The 22844-nt window shown below is 43.5% G+C and overlaps 1 protein-coding gene across 2 annotated transcripts in view; it reads right to left on the minus strand.

The window, feature by feature from the left end:
* Positions 1-21465: 21465 nt before the first annotated feature.
* The window catches only part of PATL1 (PAT1 homolog 1, processing body mRNA decay factor), a 130650-nt gene continuing 129271 nt past the window's right edge, over positions 21466-22844 (minus strand). For both annotated transcript variants that reach the window (XM_077454732.1, XM_077454730.1), the window contains one exon: positions 21466-21855. Coding sequence is in view for 1 of the 2 variants with exons in the window: in XM_077454730.1 (XP_077310856.1) it covers positions 21837-21855 (19 nt within the window). In the remaining variant the exon portion in view is untranslated. The remainder of the gene's footprint in view (positions 21856-22844) is intronic.

Genomic DNA, 22844 nt, shown 5'->3' on the forward strand with positions numbered 1-22844 from the left:
TTTTTATTTTTTTTGTTCACATGGCGTGGAATTTGAGTAGTTGAATTGCAACTGCCTCGTTCACATACAGAAAATGCCTCTCGTGCAGCCGGCTTACTGCATTTGGTTGGGGATGGTGAGGTGGAGCACCGTCTGGAAACAGAAGGGCTCTGACGATCTCTTCCTGGAATTTAAGGAAGGATCCAGTCCGTCCTGAAGCTCTGTATAGCACATGAGCATTCCGCAAAGCCAATTGAAATAAATACTTTCTACCAGCGTCTGGCTTTACGGGCAACTAGGTACGGCGCCAACAACTGGTCGTTGAGGTCCACACCTCCCATATTTTGGTTATATTCGTGGACACAGAGGGGTTTCTCCACAACACCAGTCGCCGTAGTAATTTGGACTGTCGTGTCTGCATGAAGGGAGGTAAGAACGAAAACATTCTTATTATCCCTCCACTTCATAGCGAGCAAGTTATTACACTTCAAGCAGGCTCTCTCCCCCAGCCTAAGACAGGAATCAACAAGTCACTGGGGAAAGCCCCAGTGATTAGATCGCACGGTGCCACACGCTCCAATCTGATGATCAAACAAGTGACTAAAAAGTGGCACGCTTATGTAATAATTGTCTACATACAAATGGTACCCCTTTCCGAATAAGGGTGACACGAAGTCCCACACAATCTTGCCAGCGCTTCCTATGTAGTCAGAGCAGTTTGTTGGCTCTATGTCACTATCTCTTCCCTCGTAAACGATAAAACTACATGTATAGCCTGTGGCCCTGTCACAGAGCTAATACATCTTGACCGCGTATTGGGCACGCTTGCTGGGAAGATACTGTTTGAATGATAAGCAGCCAGAAAACGTAATCAGGGACTCAAACGCAGACAACTTGATGGGGGAGTAAACAAGTCTGCAAAACGCTGAAGTGGTTTACGAGGGGCCAAATTTTGTAGAGCCGATCATATCCAGGGTCTCCGTGAGGACGACAGAGTTCATTGTTGTTGAAGTGCATAAACCGCAAAATCTGCTTGCATTGTGCCCTGGCCATGGAAGCAGAAAACACAGGCATAGGGTACATTGGGTCAGTCGACCAATATGCCCGCAACATACTCATTTTAACTATGCCCATGTTGAGGGATAGCCCCAGAAAGGTCTTAAATTCAGAGACCGTAATTGATCTCCAATCTCTGGCAAGGAACAACTGGGAATTAGTGGCAATGAATTGACCAGCATACAAATTGCTTTGGTCCACAACAGAGCTATAAAGATCTTCGGTGAAAAACAGCGAATAAAAATCAAGTGACATAAAATCAACTGTTTCCACCTGAATGCCGGGTTGGCCAATGAATGCGGGGGAAGTACAGGTGCTGCAGAATTGGTGGGCTCCCAATTTGGATTGGCAAATTCTGCAGGAAGCACATGGGCCTGTCTTTGTCTTCATGGTGGCAGCGGGACACTACTTGTGCTTGCCACCTCGCCAGCTTGAACTGCATTTATGGGACTCACCACGTGATATTGCAGTGCTGGATGTACGACCAGGGTGTACTAGGCCACTGGTGCTTCCCAGTTCACCAGAAGGAATAGCGGCACTAGTACTTCTCTGCTCCATACGAGAGCCCTGCGGTTCTTGCACCTCAACAATGGCAGAAGATCGGGGTCTGGTACGCCTGACCTTGGCAGGGACCATAACTCCATCATCAGAGCTATCCGTCATGGAGCCGCTGTCATCTACAGGATCGTATTCTGAGCCTGAATCTGACAGATGAGTGACTTCCTCTTCACTATCTGTCATACTCAGAAACGTGTAGGCCTTTTCACTAGTGTACCTTCGATTTGCCATTTTGGGCTCTAAATTTACTGGTACACTAGTGAGACTCACAGGTAAAAAAAAAAAGCTCCCGACTATTAGCGACTGTTTCAAAACGCTACCAAAAAAAACTGTTAGCCATCACAGGAATCAGGTCTGACTCTGCGAATGCTGCAGTTATGTGTTTAGTGTATTGTAAGTGACAGTGATCGATCGATCGATACTGCACTAGGGGGGGCTGGGCAGAGGGGCAAAATGCAGGTGCTAGCAGGCAGGTATCTGGGCTGATCCCGCTAACACTACGTTTTTGGGAACCCTAAACTGCGAGGGACACTAGTATAGATCAGATATTGATCCGTTCAGATACTATACTACTAAGGAAGATGTATGCTGCATGCATGGGTGTTAATGGTACAGGCATTAACCCGACGCTGTCTGGGGGCGATGCAGATCCTATCTGACACTAAAACCCAGCCGGGTGATCAGGGCTTAAACCTTTATTAGGTAATAAACGGCGGGTGACCTGAGACTATAAAAAAAATAACTAACCAGCGTCACCTGTAACAGTTATACAGTGATCACTGATGAAAGGGTTAACTAGGGGGCAAGCAGGGGGTTAAAACCTTTATTAGGCAATATATGGGGGTACCTGACGCTATAAAAAGCTGATGGTGAACTAAATACTTACCTGGCTAACTAGCGTCACCTGTGACACTAATATGACGATCAGAAAAAAAGATTACTTAGTAACACTGGTGATGGGAGGTGATCAAGGGGTTAAAACTTTATTGGGGGGGGGTTGGGGGTACCCTAGACCTAAAGGGGCCTACCACTAACTGCCCTACCACTTATAACAGTCACAAATGACACCAATGCAGTAATCAGTAAAAAAAAATGCTATTGGTGTCACTGTGACAGGGGGTGCAGGGGGGTGATCAGGGGGTGATTAGTGTGCCTGCATGTTCTACTGTTAGTGTAGTGTTGGTGCAAACTTACTTAATGTCTTCTCTCCTCGGAACCTGGAACGAAAAGGCTTCACGAGGAGCGATGACATCACTTCCGCTACTTCTGTTTACATTACAGAAGCTAAAGTTTGTCATTCGTCAGGAGCAAATGCGAGAGGGGGGGCATGAATCAGTGGCCTTCCCCTCAGCACGGATCACTCCTGAAGCTAATCCGACCACTGCAGGCACAGGTGGGCCCAATCGGACCCCCCGCCCGCTGGGAGGCAGGGACGTACAGGTACGCCCATATGCCTGCCCGTGCCATTCTGCCGACCTACATCTTCGCGCAGTGGTCGGCAAGTGGTTAATCGGCTTTCAGTGCAGAAGCGCTGGGGGACAGATGCAGCACCGCACCCACGCTGCATCCACCTAGGTAAATATGAATAGGGGGGAAAAAAGAAACCTACTTCTTTTTTTAAATATTTTTTAATTTATCATGCACATATTAAAATCAGCATTTATAGCCATAAAATTACATAAAATATTAGAATTGTATTAATATTAAATATTTTCTGAATGCAGAGACCCTGTAAAAATAAAAGGATGTTAATTGCAATTTTTTATGCCACACAATAATTGTTCAAATGATTATCAAATCTTTCAGTGCAGAGGCGCTGGGAAACAGATGCAGCACCAAACCCATGTTGCATCCACCCAGGTAACTATGAATAGGTGGAAAAAAACCATACTTCTCTTATAAAATAAATTTTTTATTTATCATGCAAATATTAAAATCAGCATTTATAGCCATAAAATTACAGAAAATATTAGAATTGTATTAATATGTAATATTTTCTGAATGCAGAGGCCATGTAAAAAATAAATGGATGTTAATTGAATTTTTTTATGCCACACAATAAATGTGCAAATGACTATCAAATCTATATTTTCAAAAAAACAAAAACACACAAAATTAATTTTAGCACACACAGTTTACTCCACAATGTTTTTTGTACAAAATAAAAGATGAGATAGTGTCGAGTAAGTAAATACCAAATATGTTAAGCCAATGAAATTGGAAAAACTATCAATAGGTGACTTTTTAAATGCTTTTACAGATCATCAGTTTAGAGTTAACCATTAGTGAGAAGAATTATTGCTCTCACTCTGGAGTGCACAGTGATCTATAGCACGTGTGGCGCAATCCTTTACATTCACATGTGTTTGTGTTCATGTGAAATGGTGATGGGGTACTTTTAATCTTTTTTTTTTCTTTGTTTTATTATATTTAACCTTTTTTTTTTAACCACTTAAGGACCAGGCCTATTTTACAAACTTGTTGATTACAAGTCATTTTTTTTGCTTGAAATAACTTAGAACCCCAAACATAATATGAATATTTTTTTCTAAAACCCTAGAGCAGGGATACGCAATTAGCGGACCTCCAGCTGTTGCAGAACTACAAGTCCCGTGAGGCATAACAAGACTCTGACAGCCACAAGCATGACACCCAGAGGCCGAGGCATGATGGGACTTGTAGTTTTGCATTAGCTGGAGGTCCGCTAATTGCATATCCCTGTCCTAGAGAATAAAAGGGCGGTCGTGGCAATACTTTGTCACACCGTATTTGCGCAGCGGTCCTACAAGCGCACTTTTTTTTCGAAAAAATACACTTTTTTGAATTTAAAAATAAGACAACAGTAAAGTTAACCCAATTTTTTTTATATTGTTAAAGATGATGTTGCACTGAGTAAATTGATACCCAACACGTCACTCTTCAAAATCATGCCCGCTCATGGAATGGCAACAATCTTTTGTCCTGAAAAATCTCCAGGCGACGTTCAAAAAATTCTGCAGGTTGCGTGTTTTGAGTTACAGAAGAGGTTAGGGCTAGAATTATTGCTCTCGCGCTAACAATTGCGGCGATACCTCACATGTGTGGTTTGAACACCGTTTTCATATGCGGGTGCTACACCCGTATACCTTCGCTTCTGCGCGCGATCTCGGCGGGACGGGGCACGTTCAAACATTTATTTTTATTTATTTTACTTATTATTTTTACACTGTTCTAAAAAAAAATGTGTCACTTTTATTCTTATTACAAGGAATGTAAACATTCCTTGTAATAGAAAAAATTGAAAAAAAACATATTTACACAAAAATGCAATAAAAAAATTAAAATAAAACAAAAATGTTTGAAAAAAAAAAGTCCTTTTAAGAGCTATGGGCAGAAGTGACGTTTTGACGTCGCTTCTGCCCTGCAATGGTATGGAGCCGGGTGGAGGCCATCTTCCCCTCACTCAGCTCCATGCCAAGCAGGGGATAGGATCTGATCGCCTCTGCCAGCGGCTCCGGTAAGCAGCGGAGGGCACCGGAGTGCGGTGGGAGGAGGGGGCCCCTCTCCCGTCACCAGTAAAAGTGATCTTGCAGCGAATCTGCTGCTGAAACCACTTTTATCTGAAAGAGGACCGCCTGCTGAAGAAGTGGATGCCGGGGTTATGGCAGCTAACTGCTGCCATAATGATATTCCACTTCAAAGTGCCACCATAAAATGACGGGCGGTCCGTAAGTTGTTAATTCTTTTTTTTGCGCTTAACTTTATTGTTATCGCCCAATGTGATGGCACAGGGCAGGTGACAGGAACTCTTAAAGGAGACATCAGAAATAGAAACTCAGAAATGTGATAGGAGAAAAAAAAGATCAAGTGCCCTTTTTTGTGTATATATATATATATATATATATATACACACACACACACACACACACACACATACACACACAGGTATATACAGTATAATATTTGGTCATGGCCCTATGACCGAGGCAGATATGGATCACATAAACACGTGAAAAGACAACATAAATATACCAGAAGTGTGCCTTGGTCATCTGGTCGGTATGCCGAGAAAGGGGGGCAAAAATACTTAGATAGGGGAGTAACTCTTTATTGGTTCTGTCAATATTTCCCAAACTTGGTAAAGGCCTGTGCCATTTCCACCAGAGGAATTGGGATGTATGTTTACATTCCTTTGTGACAGCAATAAAAGTGATCACATTTTTTATTTTTTTAAACAATTTATTCATTTTAAAATAAATTAAAAAATATATAAATTTTAAAGCGCCCACCGTCCCCACGAAGCAAAGAAAACGCATACGGAAGTCACGCCCGCATATGTAAACGGTGTTCAAATCACACGTGAGGTATCGCCCAAATCGTCAGAGCGAGAGCAATAATTTTAGCACTAGACCTCCTCCATAACGCTAACCTGGTAACCGTAAAAAAAAAATAAAAGCGTCGCCTATTGAGACTTTTAGGTACCGTACTTTGTCGTCATTCCACGAGTGCGTGCAATTATAAAGTGTGACATGTTTGGTATCTATTTACTCGGCGTAACATTATCTTTCACAAAAAAATTGGGCTAATTTTACTGTTTCGTTTTTTTTTAATTCATGAAAGTGTCCCTTTTCCCAAAAAGTTGCGTTTAAAACACCACTGCGCAAATACCGTGTGACATAAAATATTGCAACAATCGCCATTTTATTCTCTATAGTCTCTGCTAAAAAAAGATATATAATGCTTGGGGGTTCCAATTAATTTTCTAGCAAAAAATATGGATTTTAACTTGTAAACACCAAATGCCAAAAATAGGCTTAGTCGTGAAACCTGTCTAGGTCTACTGGGGGTGTGCCTGGCTGTTTGATAAGCAGAAAATCCTCGAGGTAATGGATGACCATGTGACAGTGGGCCTGGTGTGATAGGATCCATGTAAGGGACTGGGCAAAAACACGGGCTGCTTTTGGGCCTGAAGGTCAACTTGGTGGCAAAGTAATAAGAATCCATTTAATGCTGTGCCACCACCAGAGGGATGGCTCAATAGGCAGAGGCTTGAATGCATCTGAGATGTCTGCTTTGGACAGCCAGGTGCCAGGACCTATTTTAACGATGGCCTGGATAGCTAAGTCAACTGATGCAAATTTGAGGGAGAATTCCTCGAAGGAATCAGGGAATTCAGAGTCGGTGGGTGGGAGGAATAAACCGCAGACAAAGCATACACTAAGTGGAGTTTATTGGAGAACTTGCCTTTGACAAGCCCAATAGGGCTGACTCTTCAGGTCTGAAAAAGTGACTGTGGGAAGGGGCTGATGGTGAAACCTCCGTCTAGTACAGCCTGCAGCAGTGAGTCTTTGGCCTGTTCATCGATAGCTGCTGGCTGGAGGTTCTTGTATTCTTGAGTGGAGTGGGGTAGAGTGATGAGGCCAGTGTGGAATCCTGCTGTGAAGCCGTGCACCAGGAATATGGCCAGTAAAGGGGTGGGGTGTGTGGAGAGGTAGAACCCCAACCAATGGACATCTATCTGGCTTAGTTACGACTTGTTTAACTGCTTCAAGTGACACATGACCTTCGGGTGTGCCCTATGGCATGAGACAAAGTGAGCAGGGAGGATGTTAGGTGTAGTCCCTGGCATACCTGCAGGAGGAGATGCTAGCACCAGGACAAGGAGGGTCATGGGTGGGCGCACCTCCAGAGCTGTCGCTCTGGTCTGGACATCAGAAACTGCTGCAGATAAAGAGGAGACCAAAAAGTGCAGCTGGGAAATGGCCCCAGAGATTGACTGCTGGACCCAGCAGTGGCTGGCGGCGGGTAGAGGAGCCTGAAGAGCTCTTCCTTCCTGGCCATAGTGGGGTAGGGAATGCCCTTGCATCTCAGCTCTGCTATGAGCATGGGGATGACCCATCCCCTGGGGGACTGCACCTTACCGCTCTCTGAGCCAGCAGAAGGTGACAGAGGGGCGGAAGTGAAGTCATCACTGCCAGCCTGTGACAGGGGCTCTGGCTATAAAACAAAACAAGGGGGTGCATGTGTTAAGAGGCGGCATAGCAGTCGGATAGTGAGCGGAGCGGGATACAGAAACTCAGATAATAAGGAAAAGAAAAAGTACAGGGCAAGAAACAACAGGCGCAGGGAGGAGCCAACTTGGTTCTATTGTGTAGAACCCTGTAGAGTGAAAATTAAGAAAACTCAAGTGCCGTGGCAACCAAGGTGAGCCAGGTTACTGATGCTCGGGTGCCTGTCTGTGCTGAGCACAAACCTGTAGACCAGAGCCCCAGAGCATACTAGGGCAAGCAGCTGAAGTCTGGTACGGCCTACGTAGGAATGTAGTCGCTGACGTATGCTCGGCCTGCTAACGTTTGTACTGTCTGCAAACTCAATGTATTAACGACCTTGTCTGTGTAGGTTAGGGGTCACCCTTCAAAAACAGAGTGTAACGCGGAGACACATGTGACAGTAACCAACACCCGATGAATATGTCAACTTGTGCATGTAAAGTAAACGTATAATGAAAGGGTGCTGCAGGATGTGACTACACCCTGACTGATGCCCTAGTAACGTGGTCCCGGTAAGTATTGAACTTGGTCGACCGGAAACCCTGTAGTGAGGGTGACATAAGTGTAACATATTTTCCTTTCACCTGAAACTGCCCTACCCCTCCCTGCTATGCGACTGGTCCTGGTGAAGATGCGATCCCTATGTTCTTTTTTCGTTTATTTTGGGGGAGATAACGTCCAACCTGGTGCAGGATGTAACCTGAACTCGACTGACCTAAGGGAGAAAAACGATGAGTGGCTCGCATGTCACTGAAGATGAATGGCCAATTGAGTGCCACTAGATGATGTGTGGCTAATAGTGTGCCACTGGGACAGTCCTTGCAATGATTGCAAGAAGTCTATGCTGAGATTTGTGTTTGCCATGATTGCAAGAAGTTTTGCTTGTATGCATGCTTGCATTTAGATGCATGTAGCAAGATATTTGTGCTGCTGGAGACATGGTTGCAACAATTACAAGTGTCTTAATGATTTGCAAGTGTCTGTGCTGCAGGAGACGTGGTTGCAATGACTGCAAGTGTCTGTGCTGCAGGGGACATGGTTGCAATGGATTACAAGTGTCTGGGTTGCTGGAGACGTAGTTGCAATGGGTTACAAGTGCCTGGGTTGCTGGAGATGTGGTTTCAAGGGGTTACAAGTGTCTCAGTAGCAACAAAGGTGGCCTTATTGGCAAGCGAAGAAAGAAAAGGATAGCAGAAATGTGAATGTGTAGGAATAAAACCGGTTGTAGTTGTGCTTTATGGTGTGAGAAAATATATCCAATACGAATAGTAAAACCACGGCGTGGCTAGACTTGAAACTGTAACGGTTATGGAAAAATGGACCTGATACAAATTGGTTGTAGGGTAGGAAATTAACAAATACAAATCATTGTGTGTAGTGCAAGCGATACAAATCGTTGTGCTGCTGACTAGATTAAAATCGGACTATGGTGTACAAAACAGATCCGATACAAATCGGTTGTGGGGTAGAATGGTAGTTTAGGGTAAATAACCTAGCAGGGTAAGTGAGGTAGACCGATGCGAATGGTATGTAGGGAAAAAAAACAGGAACCAGTACGAATCAGTGTGCAAAGCATCCGATTAAAAACCATTGTGCCACCAACGTGACTGGGTTAAGACCCATACACACAATCAGACTTTTTGACAACAAACATGCAAATTAGCTGTTTTGGAGCAACATCCGACCGTGTGTACGCTCCATCAGACAAACTTTTTCGCTTTTCATCAGACTTTTGTTGGCTGTGCGAACGGACAAAGTTTCTGGCAACAAAAGTCCGATGGAGCAAAGTCTGATCGTGTGTACAGAAAACCATAGGACTTTTATACAAAGTACAAACACGCATGCTCAGAACCAGTGCAAAAGAACAGACAACAATACAGAAGTTGACCAAAGGTGGCGGTAAAGAGCAGAAAAACCACATGATTTGGTGAAATTTGGCTGAAAAAGTCCTGCTGTGTGTATGCAATACAAGTTCTCGGCCGACGCCCTTGGTACAAAAATCCACAGGAAAGTTTGTACAAAGTCCGATCGTGTGTATGGGGCTTAAGAATCGAACTGTAGTGAGCGTGCAATGTATCCGATATGAATTGGGAGAAGCGTGGTGTAGCGCCGTGCATGACGCACATGGAAATTATTTTGTGTTTGGCATGTAGATGGGATAAGGACAGCATTCGAACGATTCGTTAGTTCCCGCTGTGGGAACTGAACATACGACATGGGGGACACAATGATTTGAACATGACATGAAAACATAGTTACGAATCCTACCTGCTCCAGTGAGCAAGACTTGATTGAAAACCACATATAAAGCAACCGCAACCAACTGAATCCAAGAGCAAATGACTCACAAACACGAAGTGAGCTGAAGAGTCGGCCTAGTGATGTAACAAATCGCTCACTGGAACCAAGAAGGAGCATGGGCAAGTGGGTTGCTTAAATACCCCCCCCCCCCCCCCGGGCTCATCCCATAATATATATGTGTGTATTTTTTGCCTGCGTATAAATCTGTTTGTCCCAAGCATGTTTGAATCCACTTACTGTTCACCGACTCACTATAGTCAAATAAAGATGGGCAGACCAACCCCCCCTTCCTAATAATATGGGAAAGACAGGGGGGTCAGGGCCTGCTAGACACACAAAAGCTTCTATTCATGGACACATTTAAATACACAAATACAGTACCAGAACATGGTGCACAGGGTAAAAATGGCAAAACTTTATTATGAGAGAGAGTATTTTCAAAACCAGTTTCTGCAAAAAAAAAAAAAAAAAAAGTTCCAACCCCACTGCATTGCCAGTTTACAAAATAATAACCCAGCATAAATGGCAATTTCTGTAATGATAACCCCCAGCATTAGTGCGAGGTTAGGCAATAATAACCCCATCATTGGTGCCAGGTTCTGTAATATTACCCCCCACTCCAGCATTTTCACAATATTAACCCCCAGCATTGGTGCCAGGTTCACAATAATAACCCCCGGCATTGGCGCCAGTAGCTGCAATAATAGCCCTCAGCAGTGGTGCTAGTTTCCGCAACAATAATCCCCAACATGGCCTATATGTTCTAATGCCAGAAGATTGTGATGGTTGTGAATTTTGTAGCCTGGTTGAGTTATAGTGGTTTTAAACCCTAGACATGAAATATTAACAAAGCACAGCCCTTTATAGTGTGTACTTGTATCAATTAAGAGCATTGAGTGTAATTTCTGACTGCTGCTTCGTTCCTCGAAGCATGAATCACTTCAGACAAGTTTTCCTGACACCAAGAGGAAAAAAAGCTGATTGCCAGCCTCAGCACTGTTCATGTGTTCTGTGTGAAAGGGGGTGTGCCCCTTCCCTCAATCAGCTCTCGGCGCTCTCCACAGTGAAATTTCAGTGCTCTGCCTTTTCCAAAAGCTCAGACAAGCTTTATAAATTTTGGACTTTGAATAGATGTAGAGAAGACTGCAGAGAAACAAGTATAACTTATGTAGGAGGATTTGTTTCATCTCCATATATCACCTGAGGCCAGACACTACACTGGGTACACTGGCTAGGTACATAGATGACATCCTCCTCCTCTGGGATGGCCATGAGCGAGATTTAAGACTTTTTATGGATACTTTGAACGTTAACGAAAGGGGCATACATCTCAGTTATGAGATAAGCCAGGTGAGAATAAACTTTTTAGACCTTAATATCACTATAGAAAAGGATCGTTTTGTCACCTCAACGTTCTTTAAAGATACTGACCGGAACTCCTTCATCCCGACTGATAGTTGCCATCATGTCCCCTGGCTCCGATCAGTTCCTAAAAGTCAATACATCCGATTGAGGCGTAACTGCTCTGAAGTTGAGGAATTTTTGGCAGAGGCCAAGGTTCTCACCTCCAGATTTTTAGAAAAGGGATATCAACAGGATTTCTTAACTAAAACCCTTAATGAAGTGACCAATATTCACCTTGCTGATCTGTTGGCCGAAAGGGGCCCACGGGTCAATGACACCCAAGGAAAAGTCCCCTTTATTACTACCTACTCTTTTCAACAGAAGAGTATAAAGAAATTGATAAATAAACACTGGCACATTGTTAGTAGCGATGCTATCATGAAGAATGTGGTTAGTGAGAGGCCCCAAATAGTGTTTAGAGGAGCATCGTCAGTTCGTCATCGCTTGGCACCTAATGTCATAGACCCTCCAGCTGGAGGTAGGGGTTTTTTTGATCAACTCACAGGATTCTACAAATGTGGTAAGTGTAGGGTCTGTTCCTTGAATTCTTGTCTTCAGAGACGGACCACCACTTTTCGCAGTACAGCTACTGGATTAGATCATACTATCAAACCATGTATCACATGTGCTACTGTGGGAGTGGTGTACATGTTGCAGTGCCCTTGTGGGCTGCAATATGTGGGACGCACAAAGCGCCCCCTACAGGTGAGACTCAATGAGCATATAAGCAATATTCTCATCGGTTTCCCCAACCACTCTGTGTCTAAACACTATTTGAATTTTCACAGCAAAAACCCCTCTAAGACCCTTTTCTTGGGGATTGACAAATATAAGCCTCATTGGCGGGGCAGCTCTTTAGTTAGAGAAATTTCTAAACTAGAAATGTCTTGGGTCCACCGTCTCAAAACCTATACCCCTTTTGGGCTTAATATTGATACTGATGTCAATGCCTTCATTGATAACTCTTAGTTCAACCTCTTGTCTTGCCTGTTTGGGTTTGACTCTTTATTTTTATATGTTTTTTATACATTTAATCTATGTATTTTTTGTACTTTGGATGTTATACTTGCTTTATATGCATAATATCCCTTTTTGCCTTGCCTGCTGTGAGATGCTAGACTGGTCCATGCAATTTTTGCGTGCCCAATTTTTGAATATACATTTTAGGCATATACAGTATTTTATTTTGTATATAGGGATTTTTTGCACTATAGACGGTCTATTGCTCGTAAGGATTAGGCTGTTTCTAATTTTATTTTCACTTTTATTTTATTTTTTATGTTGCTATGGGGTCCGGCTTATGCGCGGGGATCCAACTCATATATATTGTTTCCAATGATCCTACTATATTTACCTATTTTGATTTTTTATCTTTTTCGTATACTGCGAAGGGTATGCAATTTTTCACATTATTAGTATACCATTAGACATATGACACCATTTATGCAAACGCCTTTTTTTCGCGACAATCACGTCATAAGGACCGGATGTAATTCCTTCGTTTTCACGACTTAACTAACTTTTCGTTCGTGCTTCACGGAGAGATATGCGACTAAGAAGTGCTATGAGATTTATATATTTCCAACTTTTTATTTGGGCTAAATTAGCATATTTATTTATTATTTTTGCCTCTTGTTTAAACACGTAATACATCTATTGGACTGAATTTACATTCATGATGTTCCGTTTAATGGATGCTAGGTGTGTTTGTTGCGGGTTATTATAATATTTTAACTTTGGACAGACAGCTCTCGTATTTGGGTTACTTGCCATTTTTTGTAATGGCGTTGGTTGACTAAGTCTTGCATCTCAAAACGAGGCCTGGTTCCCTTCGCTAGTTCTATTGGGCGGAGCGTTACTGAGCCACGTATCTCAATACGAGGCTTGGTTCCCTTCGTTTGCTATATTAGGCGGAGCGTCACTGCGCTGCCCGTTCCCCATTGACAACGTCTGGTATGACGAAAGGCGTCTGGGAGGGCACGCAGTGACGCCACCACGTTGTAGGAGAGGAGGACGGGCTCCTGTTTGCCGGCCGGCTTTTTATGTTTGCTCCTTTATGCTGTATTTTATCTACAAACCTGTAAGTGCATTACTTTTATTCATTAAACTGTTCCTACGTTATTACGCTTTGTTAGTCCCTTTCTTTTCTGTGGGCCTCTGAGCGTATCATATCGAGACCACTGAACAGATTATTACCTTGGAATCACCGCTAAGGGATGGAGTGCTGACCCAGCTGAGGAAGGTTTACTTGGACGTCATCCATTTATCATTTATATATGCTTCATTCCATATATTTTCTGGTAAGCGCATTTAATATATGGTGACGGGTATCTCACGCGCCTAGGAAAGTGCTGAACCACTGTGGTGCTGTCATTTAAGAACGTTTATGTCCGCCATTTGGATTCACCTGTGAACTTTTCTTTCTTTAATTGGACTTTGTATTTTTATTTTTATGCCATTTTTGGCCTTTTTGGGTCACTTTTCACATTTTTTGAAACCTATTACTTAATTGTACTAGTCTTTATTTATATTATTATTTTTTTGTATTCATATTATATATGTAAGGGAGGGTTGGCGCGGCTTTATATATTCTTTACTACACTGGGTATATGTAAGGATTTTCAACCACTTTAAATGATGAATAAAAAAAAAAAAGAATCTCCAACATAGGTGGCAGTAGCAGCAATAACTCCCAGCAGTGGTGGCCAGTGGCATTATGCTTTTATGCCCCCTTTAGTGGTAGCCTCTTAAAGTGGATGTAAACCCACCCCTCACCCTATATAAAAAAGAATGGCACAGTATTATTCTATCCATATATTGAAGCCTCCTACATGTATCCCTACCTTAGCGATGTTGCCCCTTCATCTGTAGAAGCCCAGCAGAACTCCAGAACCAGTGGGCAGGTCTGTTTACTGGCGCTCGGTGGGCAGAGTCATTTCACAAGACTCCCCGCCCACCGCTACACTTCCCTTGGCCAGGCAGTGTCCCGAGGCTGAACCTCGCTCCTGCATAGTGAAAAGTGCACACGTACCAGTAGCCAAGCGTGCTTATGGCCCGTCATGTACACTCCTGCGCATGTCACATACACTTGTTGCTGGCCAGAGTGGAGGATTCCTATATAGCAGTGGTCATCAACCCTGTCCTCAGAGCCCACTAACAGACCAGGTTTGCAAGATAACTGAAATACATCACAGGTGATATCATTTACTGCTCAGTGATAGAAGTATTCTAGTGTGGATCTCCCCAAAGTAATACATAAAACCTGGCCTGTTAGTGGGCCCTGAGGACAGGGTTGATGACCACTGCTATATAGCAGCTTTGAGAGCTAATCTCACCACAGAAAATAGCTAAATTTTACGCAAAAAGAGAAAATGGGGAGGCATTACATCACATGCCTCACAAGTCTCTGTGATTATGTGAAGCTGGAATCGTGGAGATTTTCTGCTCTCTGCGCATGCAGGAGATAAAGAAAACAGATGTCAATCAGCAGTGGGGGATATGGCGACACAAATTTATGTGTGAGATTTTTTTTTAGCATAGTAAAAGCAGATGAGGATTTCTCAGAGCTGGATAAACACTTTGTTGCAAGGCAGGGCACATATGACTTGACATCCTCTACTCTACCAGGTAGATGTGGATGGAAGGCTCATTAATGGAGGTGGGGAAATGTCTCACACAGCACAAACACCCCACCGTGGCCCAGAAACAGGGAAGAGGACGAGCCCCCCCCCCTCCCCGGAGGACCCCCGGCCAGGTACGTGCACCACACCCCCACGTGCCCAGTCAAACAGTGGCCCATAGCATGGAGAGGAGGGAAGGGACAGGGAAAGAAGAATGGGAGAGTGAGAGACCCCCTACTTGACCTTCCAGGGAATGCCCAGCTGCTCCATCCTGCCGAGACAGGTGGAACCATACTTAGCCCTCCTGCAGAGACTGCTGGACGCATTCCACAGACAGACCCATCACCCGAGCAGTACGGGGTGGCTGCCGGCCACGGCACACTGTGACACAGACAGCAGTAGCCCGGTCATATGTGTGCCCCGGAGCATATAGCGCACCGGCCACTCCTGGATTAGTCATGGCCGACCCAGTGCGTAGCTAGGACCTGCTCATGAGTGATGGCCAGGCTGGGGAGACTACAAGGATCTATATTAACCAGCCTGTGACCCAGCCCAGCTGTTGATTGTAGATCACAGGAATCAAAAATGCAGAAAAAAATTCCCAGGACCAATGGTCCCCCGGGGGCCAGGTCCTTCTACACTAGGCAGAAAAAAAACTGAGCTGCTAGATGCAGTGTGAGGGGTTATAGCCAGTAGGCCATACTGTGCACGTTTTGCTGTTTTTAACACTTTCTGCCTAGTCCTCTCCTAAAGGGCAATATAACCTTAAGGTCAAAAGAGAAAAATGTATAACGTTTGAGGGTTCTAAGTAATTTTCTAGCAAAAAAACTGTTTTTAACTTGTAAACAAATCTCAAGAAGAGGCTCGGTCCTTAACTGGTTAACATATAGCTTTTGTGTTAAAGCAAAATTTGTGATGCCTCTTACGGAGAGTTCCGGTTCTACCAAATTTCTCACTTCCTGCACTCAATTTGGGCCAATAAACCAGATTCTCCCAAGTTCACTACTTATGAACAGTGGTGTTCTAGGATCATGGAGCAGAGGAGGTATTTCCATGATCTATTCTGCTCCAGCTGACTCCAAGAATTAAGCTTCATATAGGCTAAACTTGAAAAATGACCTGGAGATGGACTGGGACCTATATACCTGGCATTATTGCTTCTTTCGCTCATTTAAGGGGATCAATAATGCCACTTTGATAGAAGCTAACTTGAAAGTTATTTCCTGCTGGTATGTGGTACCAACCCGCCTTACTAAACTATACCCAGATACCTCCCCTTTATGCTTATGAGGCTATGGCCACACAGGCTCCCTGCTCCATACCTTATGGTCATGTCCCAGACTTAAGGATTTTTGGAACAAAATATTTCATTTGATTCACAAAATAACAGGGACTGCACTCTCTCAATCAACGGATAGATAAAAAAATCCCATATGTTCTCAAGCACCGTTTTTTTTTTTTTTCCTATCAGGAGCCAAAATGACCGTTGCTCATGCATGGAAACACACTTCAGTCAACAATCGCCTTGGCCAAAACAGAAAATTTCATGGATAATGGTGCAAGAAAAAACTGGTAATACCCTCCTTAACACCAGGAAAAAAATTTGACTCAATTTGGGTACGCTATGACGGCCCCCCTAATTTCCTAATGGTCTTTCTTAAAGTACTTGCCAATGTTTGCCTTCCACATCGGTATTCTCTCTTCTCCCTACTCTCACTCTGGCCTCTTCTGTTCCTTCCCCAGTGATCTCTATATTCCTCCTTTCGCTCAGATGACTCCTAGGTTGAGTGTTAGTTACACACGAGATACAATATTGATGCAGGGAATAGAAACAATAAAACAAGGAGGGGGAGAGATGGATATGCCCCCTCCCGATTTCAGCTTGTTCCCAATAGAAGTCGGGTATGTGGTAGCCATGTCCATCATCTCTCCGTCAGTTACAGAACCCCCCCCCCCACACACACACACACACACACGGGTCTTCCTAGTGTTCAGCCTTGTTTTTTTAATGATGTCAATATATCTTTTTAGCCACCTTTGTTCTTTCTATTACTGTAAAAGACAAAATATTTTGACTTATCCAAATGTTTGTACATTTTTTTTTTTTTACTCTGAAAAACCTTAATAAAAACCATTGAAACAAATGTACAACTTAACTTGTGGCTTCCTTGGGTGGACTAGGAAAGAGGTAATTTACACTCAGTCCCTGCCAATTCAGGCAACTGAAGGTCTTTTGCATGATATCCTGCATGCAGTACTGCAACGGATGGCTAGTGTGAATAGGCTACAGCAATGATTGGGCTGCAGGACCTATGTCTCTTGGGAACACAGTCTGTGTTGTGAAGATCCTGAACTCAAATGGCAGGCAGTAATAAAGGGAGCTTGTAGCATCAAGTGGTATGGAATGGGTAAAGAACCCTCTCAGTCATTTATGGTAGCAATGGCCTTGATGCTGGGTGCCCCCCTCTCGATGTCATGCTATGCTGTCGATGACTGATCTGACTGGATGCAGGATCAACTACCTGGCCTCTCCGTGTGAACAGTGAACTGGCAATCCTCTCCTCCGATCTCCGGCTGAATTCGTCCTGGCCTGTGGGCTCCTGGATCAGCCTCCACTCTCCCACATGTCCTTTCCAGACTTCTCCTCTCCACCCCTTTGGCTCACCTATGGGATTTGTAGTTCTACAGATGATAAGAATGGAAGGGTCCTGCCTGAAGCATACAAGTTCCAGCATGGCTGTATTAGTTTGAGTCCACTAAATTGCAAAGCACTGCCTTCTTGTGGACATTGTTAATTGCAATTAGAAACAATGCAGGGTGTTAAATATACAGTATATACCATAATTATCAGCGTATAAAATAGGATTTTTATAACAGCTTACCTGTAAAATCCCTTTCTTTGATGTACATCAGGGGACACAGAGCCATAGTAATAACTATGTGGGTTATATCGGACCATCAGGTGCTGGACACTAGCATGCCCCTTAAGGCGTGAACGTTCCCCATATAACTCCTCCCACTACTGGGAGTCCTCAGTTTTGTAACCAAGCAATCAAAGTGTATAAGAAAGGAGAAACCTCTGTCTCCTGATTTACATCAAAGAAAAGGATTTTACAGGTAAACGGTTATAAAAATCCTATTTTCTTTCCTTACATCAGGGGACACAGAGCCATAGTAATAACTATGTGGGATGTACCATAGCAATGGCAACTGAAGGGGGGGGGGGGGGGGGGAGACAGAATCAAGGAAACTGGAGGCCAGAGGACTCATACTGCAACCTGCTGTGCCTAAAGGCAATATCCTCATGACCTTTCATATTGATTTGATAAAATCGGATAAACGTATGAACCGAAGACCAAGTTGCCGTCTTACAGATCTGAGCCATAGAGGCCTGATGATGCACCACCCAAGAGGTGGTAATCGCCCTGGATGAGTGTGCTCTTAATCTGAGAAGGAAGAATTTTCTTTAAGCTGAAACTTGATCAATCACCTGACAAATACATTTGGAAAATAATGGATCTTGACGGTGCCTGTCCATATCCTGGACCCTCAGGCAGTACAAACAAAAGCTGTGTTTTGCAGACCTAAATGGTCACTTTTAAATAGATTCAGATCGCTCTTACTACATCAAGAGACTGTAGTGCTTTCTCTTCCCCAGATTAAGGCTTCTGGGGAGAAAGAAGTTAGAATAATATCTTGGTTTAAATGAAAACGTCATCCTTATGCAGAATACATAGCTATGCATGAATAGGAAAAACATCCCCAGGTGGGGGAGGTTCAAATGAACCCTATTAGAGGTAGATACCTCAAGAGCCTGTGCTGCAGGCAACAAAAGGGTTAAGTAAGGGAGCAGACAAACACCTGACTTGTATGGCTAATCCTCCCGTTAGGATCCTCCAAAGAGGAAAAATAAGTATCTTCCAAGATTTGGGAAAATCTACCTGATCCCCAACCTCCTGCACCTCAACAAAAGGGCCCAGAGGACTAGATGGGAATCTGCTATGTTTAGTCCTACTATGGAGAGACACCATAGCAATAATCTTTTAAATGGCAGAAGAAAAAAACCTGTTTGTATGAAATACACAGGGACAGAAGTGTTCTACCCTTGACGGCTCATCTGACTGGCCGTATTTTTGTTTTTACCTCTCAGGGGAGGAAGACATTCTTTTGGAAGGGTTTTTAGTTTGTTGTATACCATTAACCCCCTTAGAACCCTTAGAGGAGTTCCTGATCACTGTCACCCATAGCTTACAGTACAAAGCAGAGGCAGTACCAGCAAAATAATGTTCCACTTGCTAGGCTATAGTACAGTAAAATAACTGCCATTAATCCTAGCTATACAGTACAATGTTGTCAAAAGGGGAAATGCCTGTGACACCAAACCTGACCAGCAACCACTCTGCCCTGTCCCTCCACCGCCAGGCAGCAGCTACTCTTGCAGAGCTCTAAACTACTTCCTACACGTGGCCGGCGTCTGACGCCACTTAGCCATGCCCCCCACACGGAAACGGCTCCCCCTCCTCTTTCAAACAGGGAAGTTGAATCTCCCGCATGAGCGCCGGCATCATGGCGGGCAGTAGATCATCCGCTCGGTGAGCAACCATGGCTTGCCAAAAAAAATTTTTCATTGTGAAAGAAAAAAAAAAGGCAGCTGGCTGGCATTCAATCCGACAAGAAATCGCCAATCTGGGGGCCCAGGAAGTGATCAGACCCCCCCCTTCATACTTGAGGGTCTGAGCTGGCTTGAACAGAGAGGAGAGTGGAGCTTCTGCTGTTTCCAGCATCAGAATGGTGAGTACGCAATACAGCCTCCAGTGGTGACACAGACATGACAACACAAAACATGGAAGGAGAGATTACCGAGAAAATCTCCCCTATCTCGCAGCAGGGTTTACCAGAGATAAAAACCCAATCTTCACCCTTCACGGTAGGCTCCGAGACCTTAAAGGAAACCTTCAGGAACTGGGGAACACTCAGGTTATACCACAATCTTGGACCTGCGAGTAGACCCTGTCAGTAAACTTTTATTGGCCTTACTACCAAAAAGTACTGGATTTCAGAGCCCAGCTCTTAAAGCATTTGCAAGCAAAATCTTGCGTCTTCGCATGACGAGGCCCGGGTACCATTCATTTAGTCCATTGCGGAGACATTAGAATGGATCCGGTCAGGATGGCTGGCTCTCGAAGGATTACTGCCCGTGGAGCTCAGTACAACACATCCTTACACCTGCCCAACACCTTAGACACTGGCAAAAAAAACTGAAGACTCCCAGTAGTGGGAGGGGTTAGTTCACACCTTAAGAGGCATGCCAGTGTCCAGCACCTGATGGTCTGATATAACCCACATAGTTATTACTATGGCTGTGTCCCCTGATGTAAGAAAAAACGCACTTTTTCCCCCCTTAAAATCAGGGGGAAATCGTGGGTGCGTGTTAAATGCTGTTCCTCACTGACTGAGGGGATATGAGCAAGCGCCACTGACATACAGAAAGCCGAGTGTATTCAGCTAGACTCGGCTCCTTTCGCAGTCCTGCCCCTGACTGTGAGCAGAGCCGAGTCTAGCCGAATACACTCAGCTTTCTGTATGTCGCCGACACTCGCTCATCTTCGCTCACAGTCAGCGGAGATCAGTGACCATTTTAAATAATCAGTGGCTGCAAAGGCACTGGACAAGGCTGCAGGTGGACAATGGGCAAGGCTGCAATGATGGACAAGGCTGCAGATGGACACTGATAAGGCTGCATTGATGGGCATTTAAATGTATTTTTTTTCCTTTTTCCTTAGAATTCTCTCCTAAACTTGGGGTGTGAGTTATACGCCAATACGGTACCTTATGCTGTGACAAATGTTTTATCAATACTTAAATAATGTGTGTTATTAAATTTTGAAAAACACAAAAAAAATCCAATTGAAAAACTTAAAAGTGGAACTTCACTCTCTCAACATTGACCATTTTTAATCCTTATGCTGCTAGCATTAGTATATAGATAGGCAAGTATATATTTGTTTAAAACTTTTTTTTTTTTTTTTCCTTCAGTTAATTCCTGGTTTACATGCCTAAGCAAATGTCATACAACCCAGGAATCTTCAATAGGGGAGGATGGGCTTTCTTGGCTAAGCACACACTCTCCTGCTTGCATGCCTGTGCTAAGGGCAGGTGGATTCCAGTAAGTAAATGCTACATGAATAGTCAGCCCTTTTTTTCAAAATGGCATGGTCAGAAATTATAGCGGTGATTTTCTTTTCAATAAAGCATGGATAAATTGTTGAGCTTGCTTTGAATATCTAAAATGAATTAAATGGCATTTTTGCATTTGTGGTGCTCAGATCAAGTATTGTTCCACTGTAAACAGAAGTTGTAACCTTTACCCAACTCTTTTGCAAAACTAAACAGAAAAGTTTAAGATGGATATGGGCTGTAAATGGCTTGCTGGAAGTTTCCTTTGATACGAGACATCCAATATATTTTACAGCAAGTCAGCAGAACACCGCAGGTACAAATACACAGTGATTTATAAGTCCGATTTAATAATACTTTATATTTATTTACACGGAGCTATATATAAAAAGAGGAAAAAAAATAAACACAATCCATCTGTGATCCTCGTTGGTTGATGTATGCAGTGAGAAATCCCCACAGAGTAATTGTTTTAAAATTTCTACACAAGAAAATGACACGGGTGTTCTGATTTACAAAGAGCAGTTCTTGCAGCAGCTGTGATGCCCTGTAGGTGGCAATGCAGAGTAAGATGACCCCCTCTTGGGGTGTGCACTCCCCTTTAAGACTTTGGTGCTTCAAACTCTGCAGATACTTCATAAAATTCCACATAAAATCTTTGAAGCAGGGGAAGGAACACTCTGATTGTGGTTAAGTCCAGTGCTTCCGTGCATCAGGGACTGGAAGCAGACCTAAATATAAAGAGAAATATATGATAGATACTTGACAAGTGGAAACAGTAAAGTGCAATTCCACCTTCGCAGCCAAATTGGGATAACACCTACCTTATAGTTGTTAAATTAACATAACAAAAAAAAAATGTAAATTTTGTTTACATTTCGCTTGTTCCTTTTTGAAAACTCCAATGATGAACTTTTTTCTGTAAAAAAAATGAGGCTAGGGAGTTCATATTTATCATAATTAATCCGGTTTGTACTGTGCTGACAGATCCAATCACTAGATTTCATGTCAACCATAAAAAAAAAAAAAAAAAACAACACACACACACACACACACACACAACTGCCATCCTAAGGTTTCAAATTTTAGATTGGATTTCAGGACATGCACATGTGTAATACAATAGGTATTTTTCCTAAACAAAAACATTCAGTTAGAATTAATTTCCACCTTCCTTCGATTTTCCTTGTCATGGAAAATGATTGTTAATTTGACCTCATTAACCACTGGAAAAATTTAACACACATGCTAAAAAAACAAATAGAAAGAAAACCTAGTGGTGTATGGCCAGCTTAAAAGTGATACTAAATTCTCTTTTTTTGTCTCAGCCAATAAGGAGGGAGAGGGGGGCAGCTGCACACAGAAGGCTTTTTATCTTAATACATTGAATGAAAGATAAAAAAAACTTCTGCCTCTAAAGCCACTTTAGGTTTCCTCATTTGAAGTTCATAGAATAAAAAAAAAAAAAAAAAAAATAGCCCATTTTAACCTCCTCGCGCCCGCCCTATAGCCGAATGACGGCCGTAGAGCAGGCGCGTTCGTTCGGGCGGTCGTCCCTGGACGGCCTGATGTTTACTTCCGCAATGCGCGCCGCCGCGGGCGCGCATCGCGGAAGTTCTGTGTTCGCCGTGTCCCCCGGGGACAGGCAAACACAGATCGCTGTAAACGGCCAATCACAGCGGCCGTTTACAGCGTGATCGGCGTGTCCAATGGGAGATGA

Source organism: Lithobates pipiens, unplaced genomic scaffold (assembly GCF_037356315.1).
Source record: "Lithobates pipiens isolate NorthernLeopardFrog02 unplaced genomic scaffold, aLitPip1_a1.2 Scaffold_25, whole genome shotgun sequence".
Classification (NCBI taxonomy): Eukaryota; Metazoa; Chordata; class Amphibia; order Anura; family Ranidae; genus Lithobates; species Lithobates pipiens.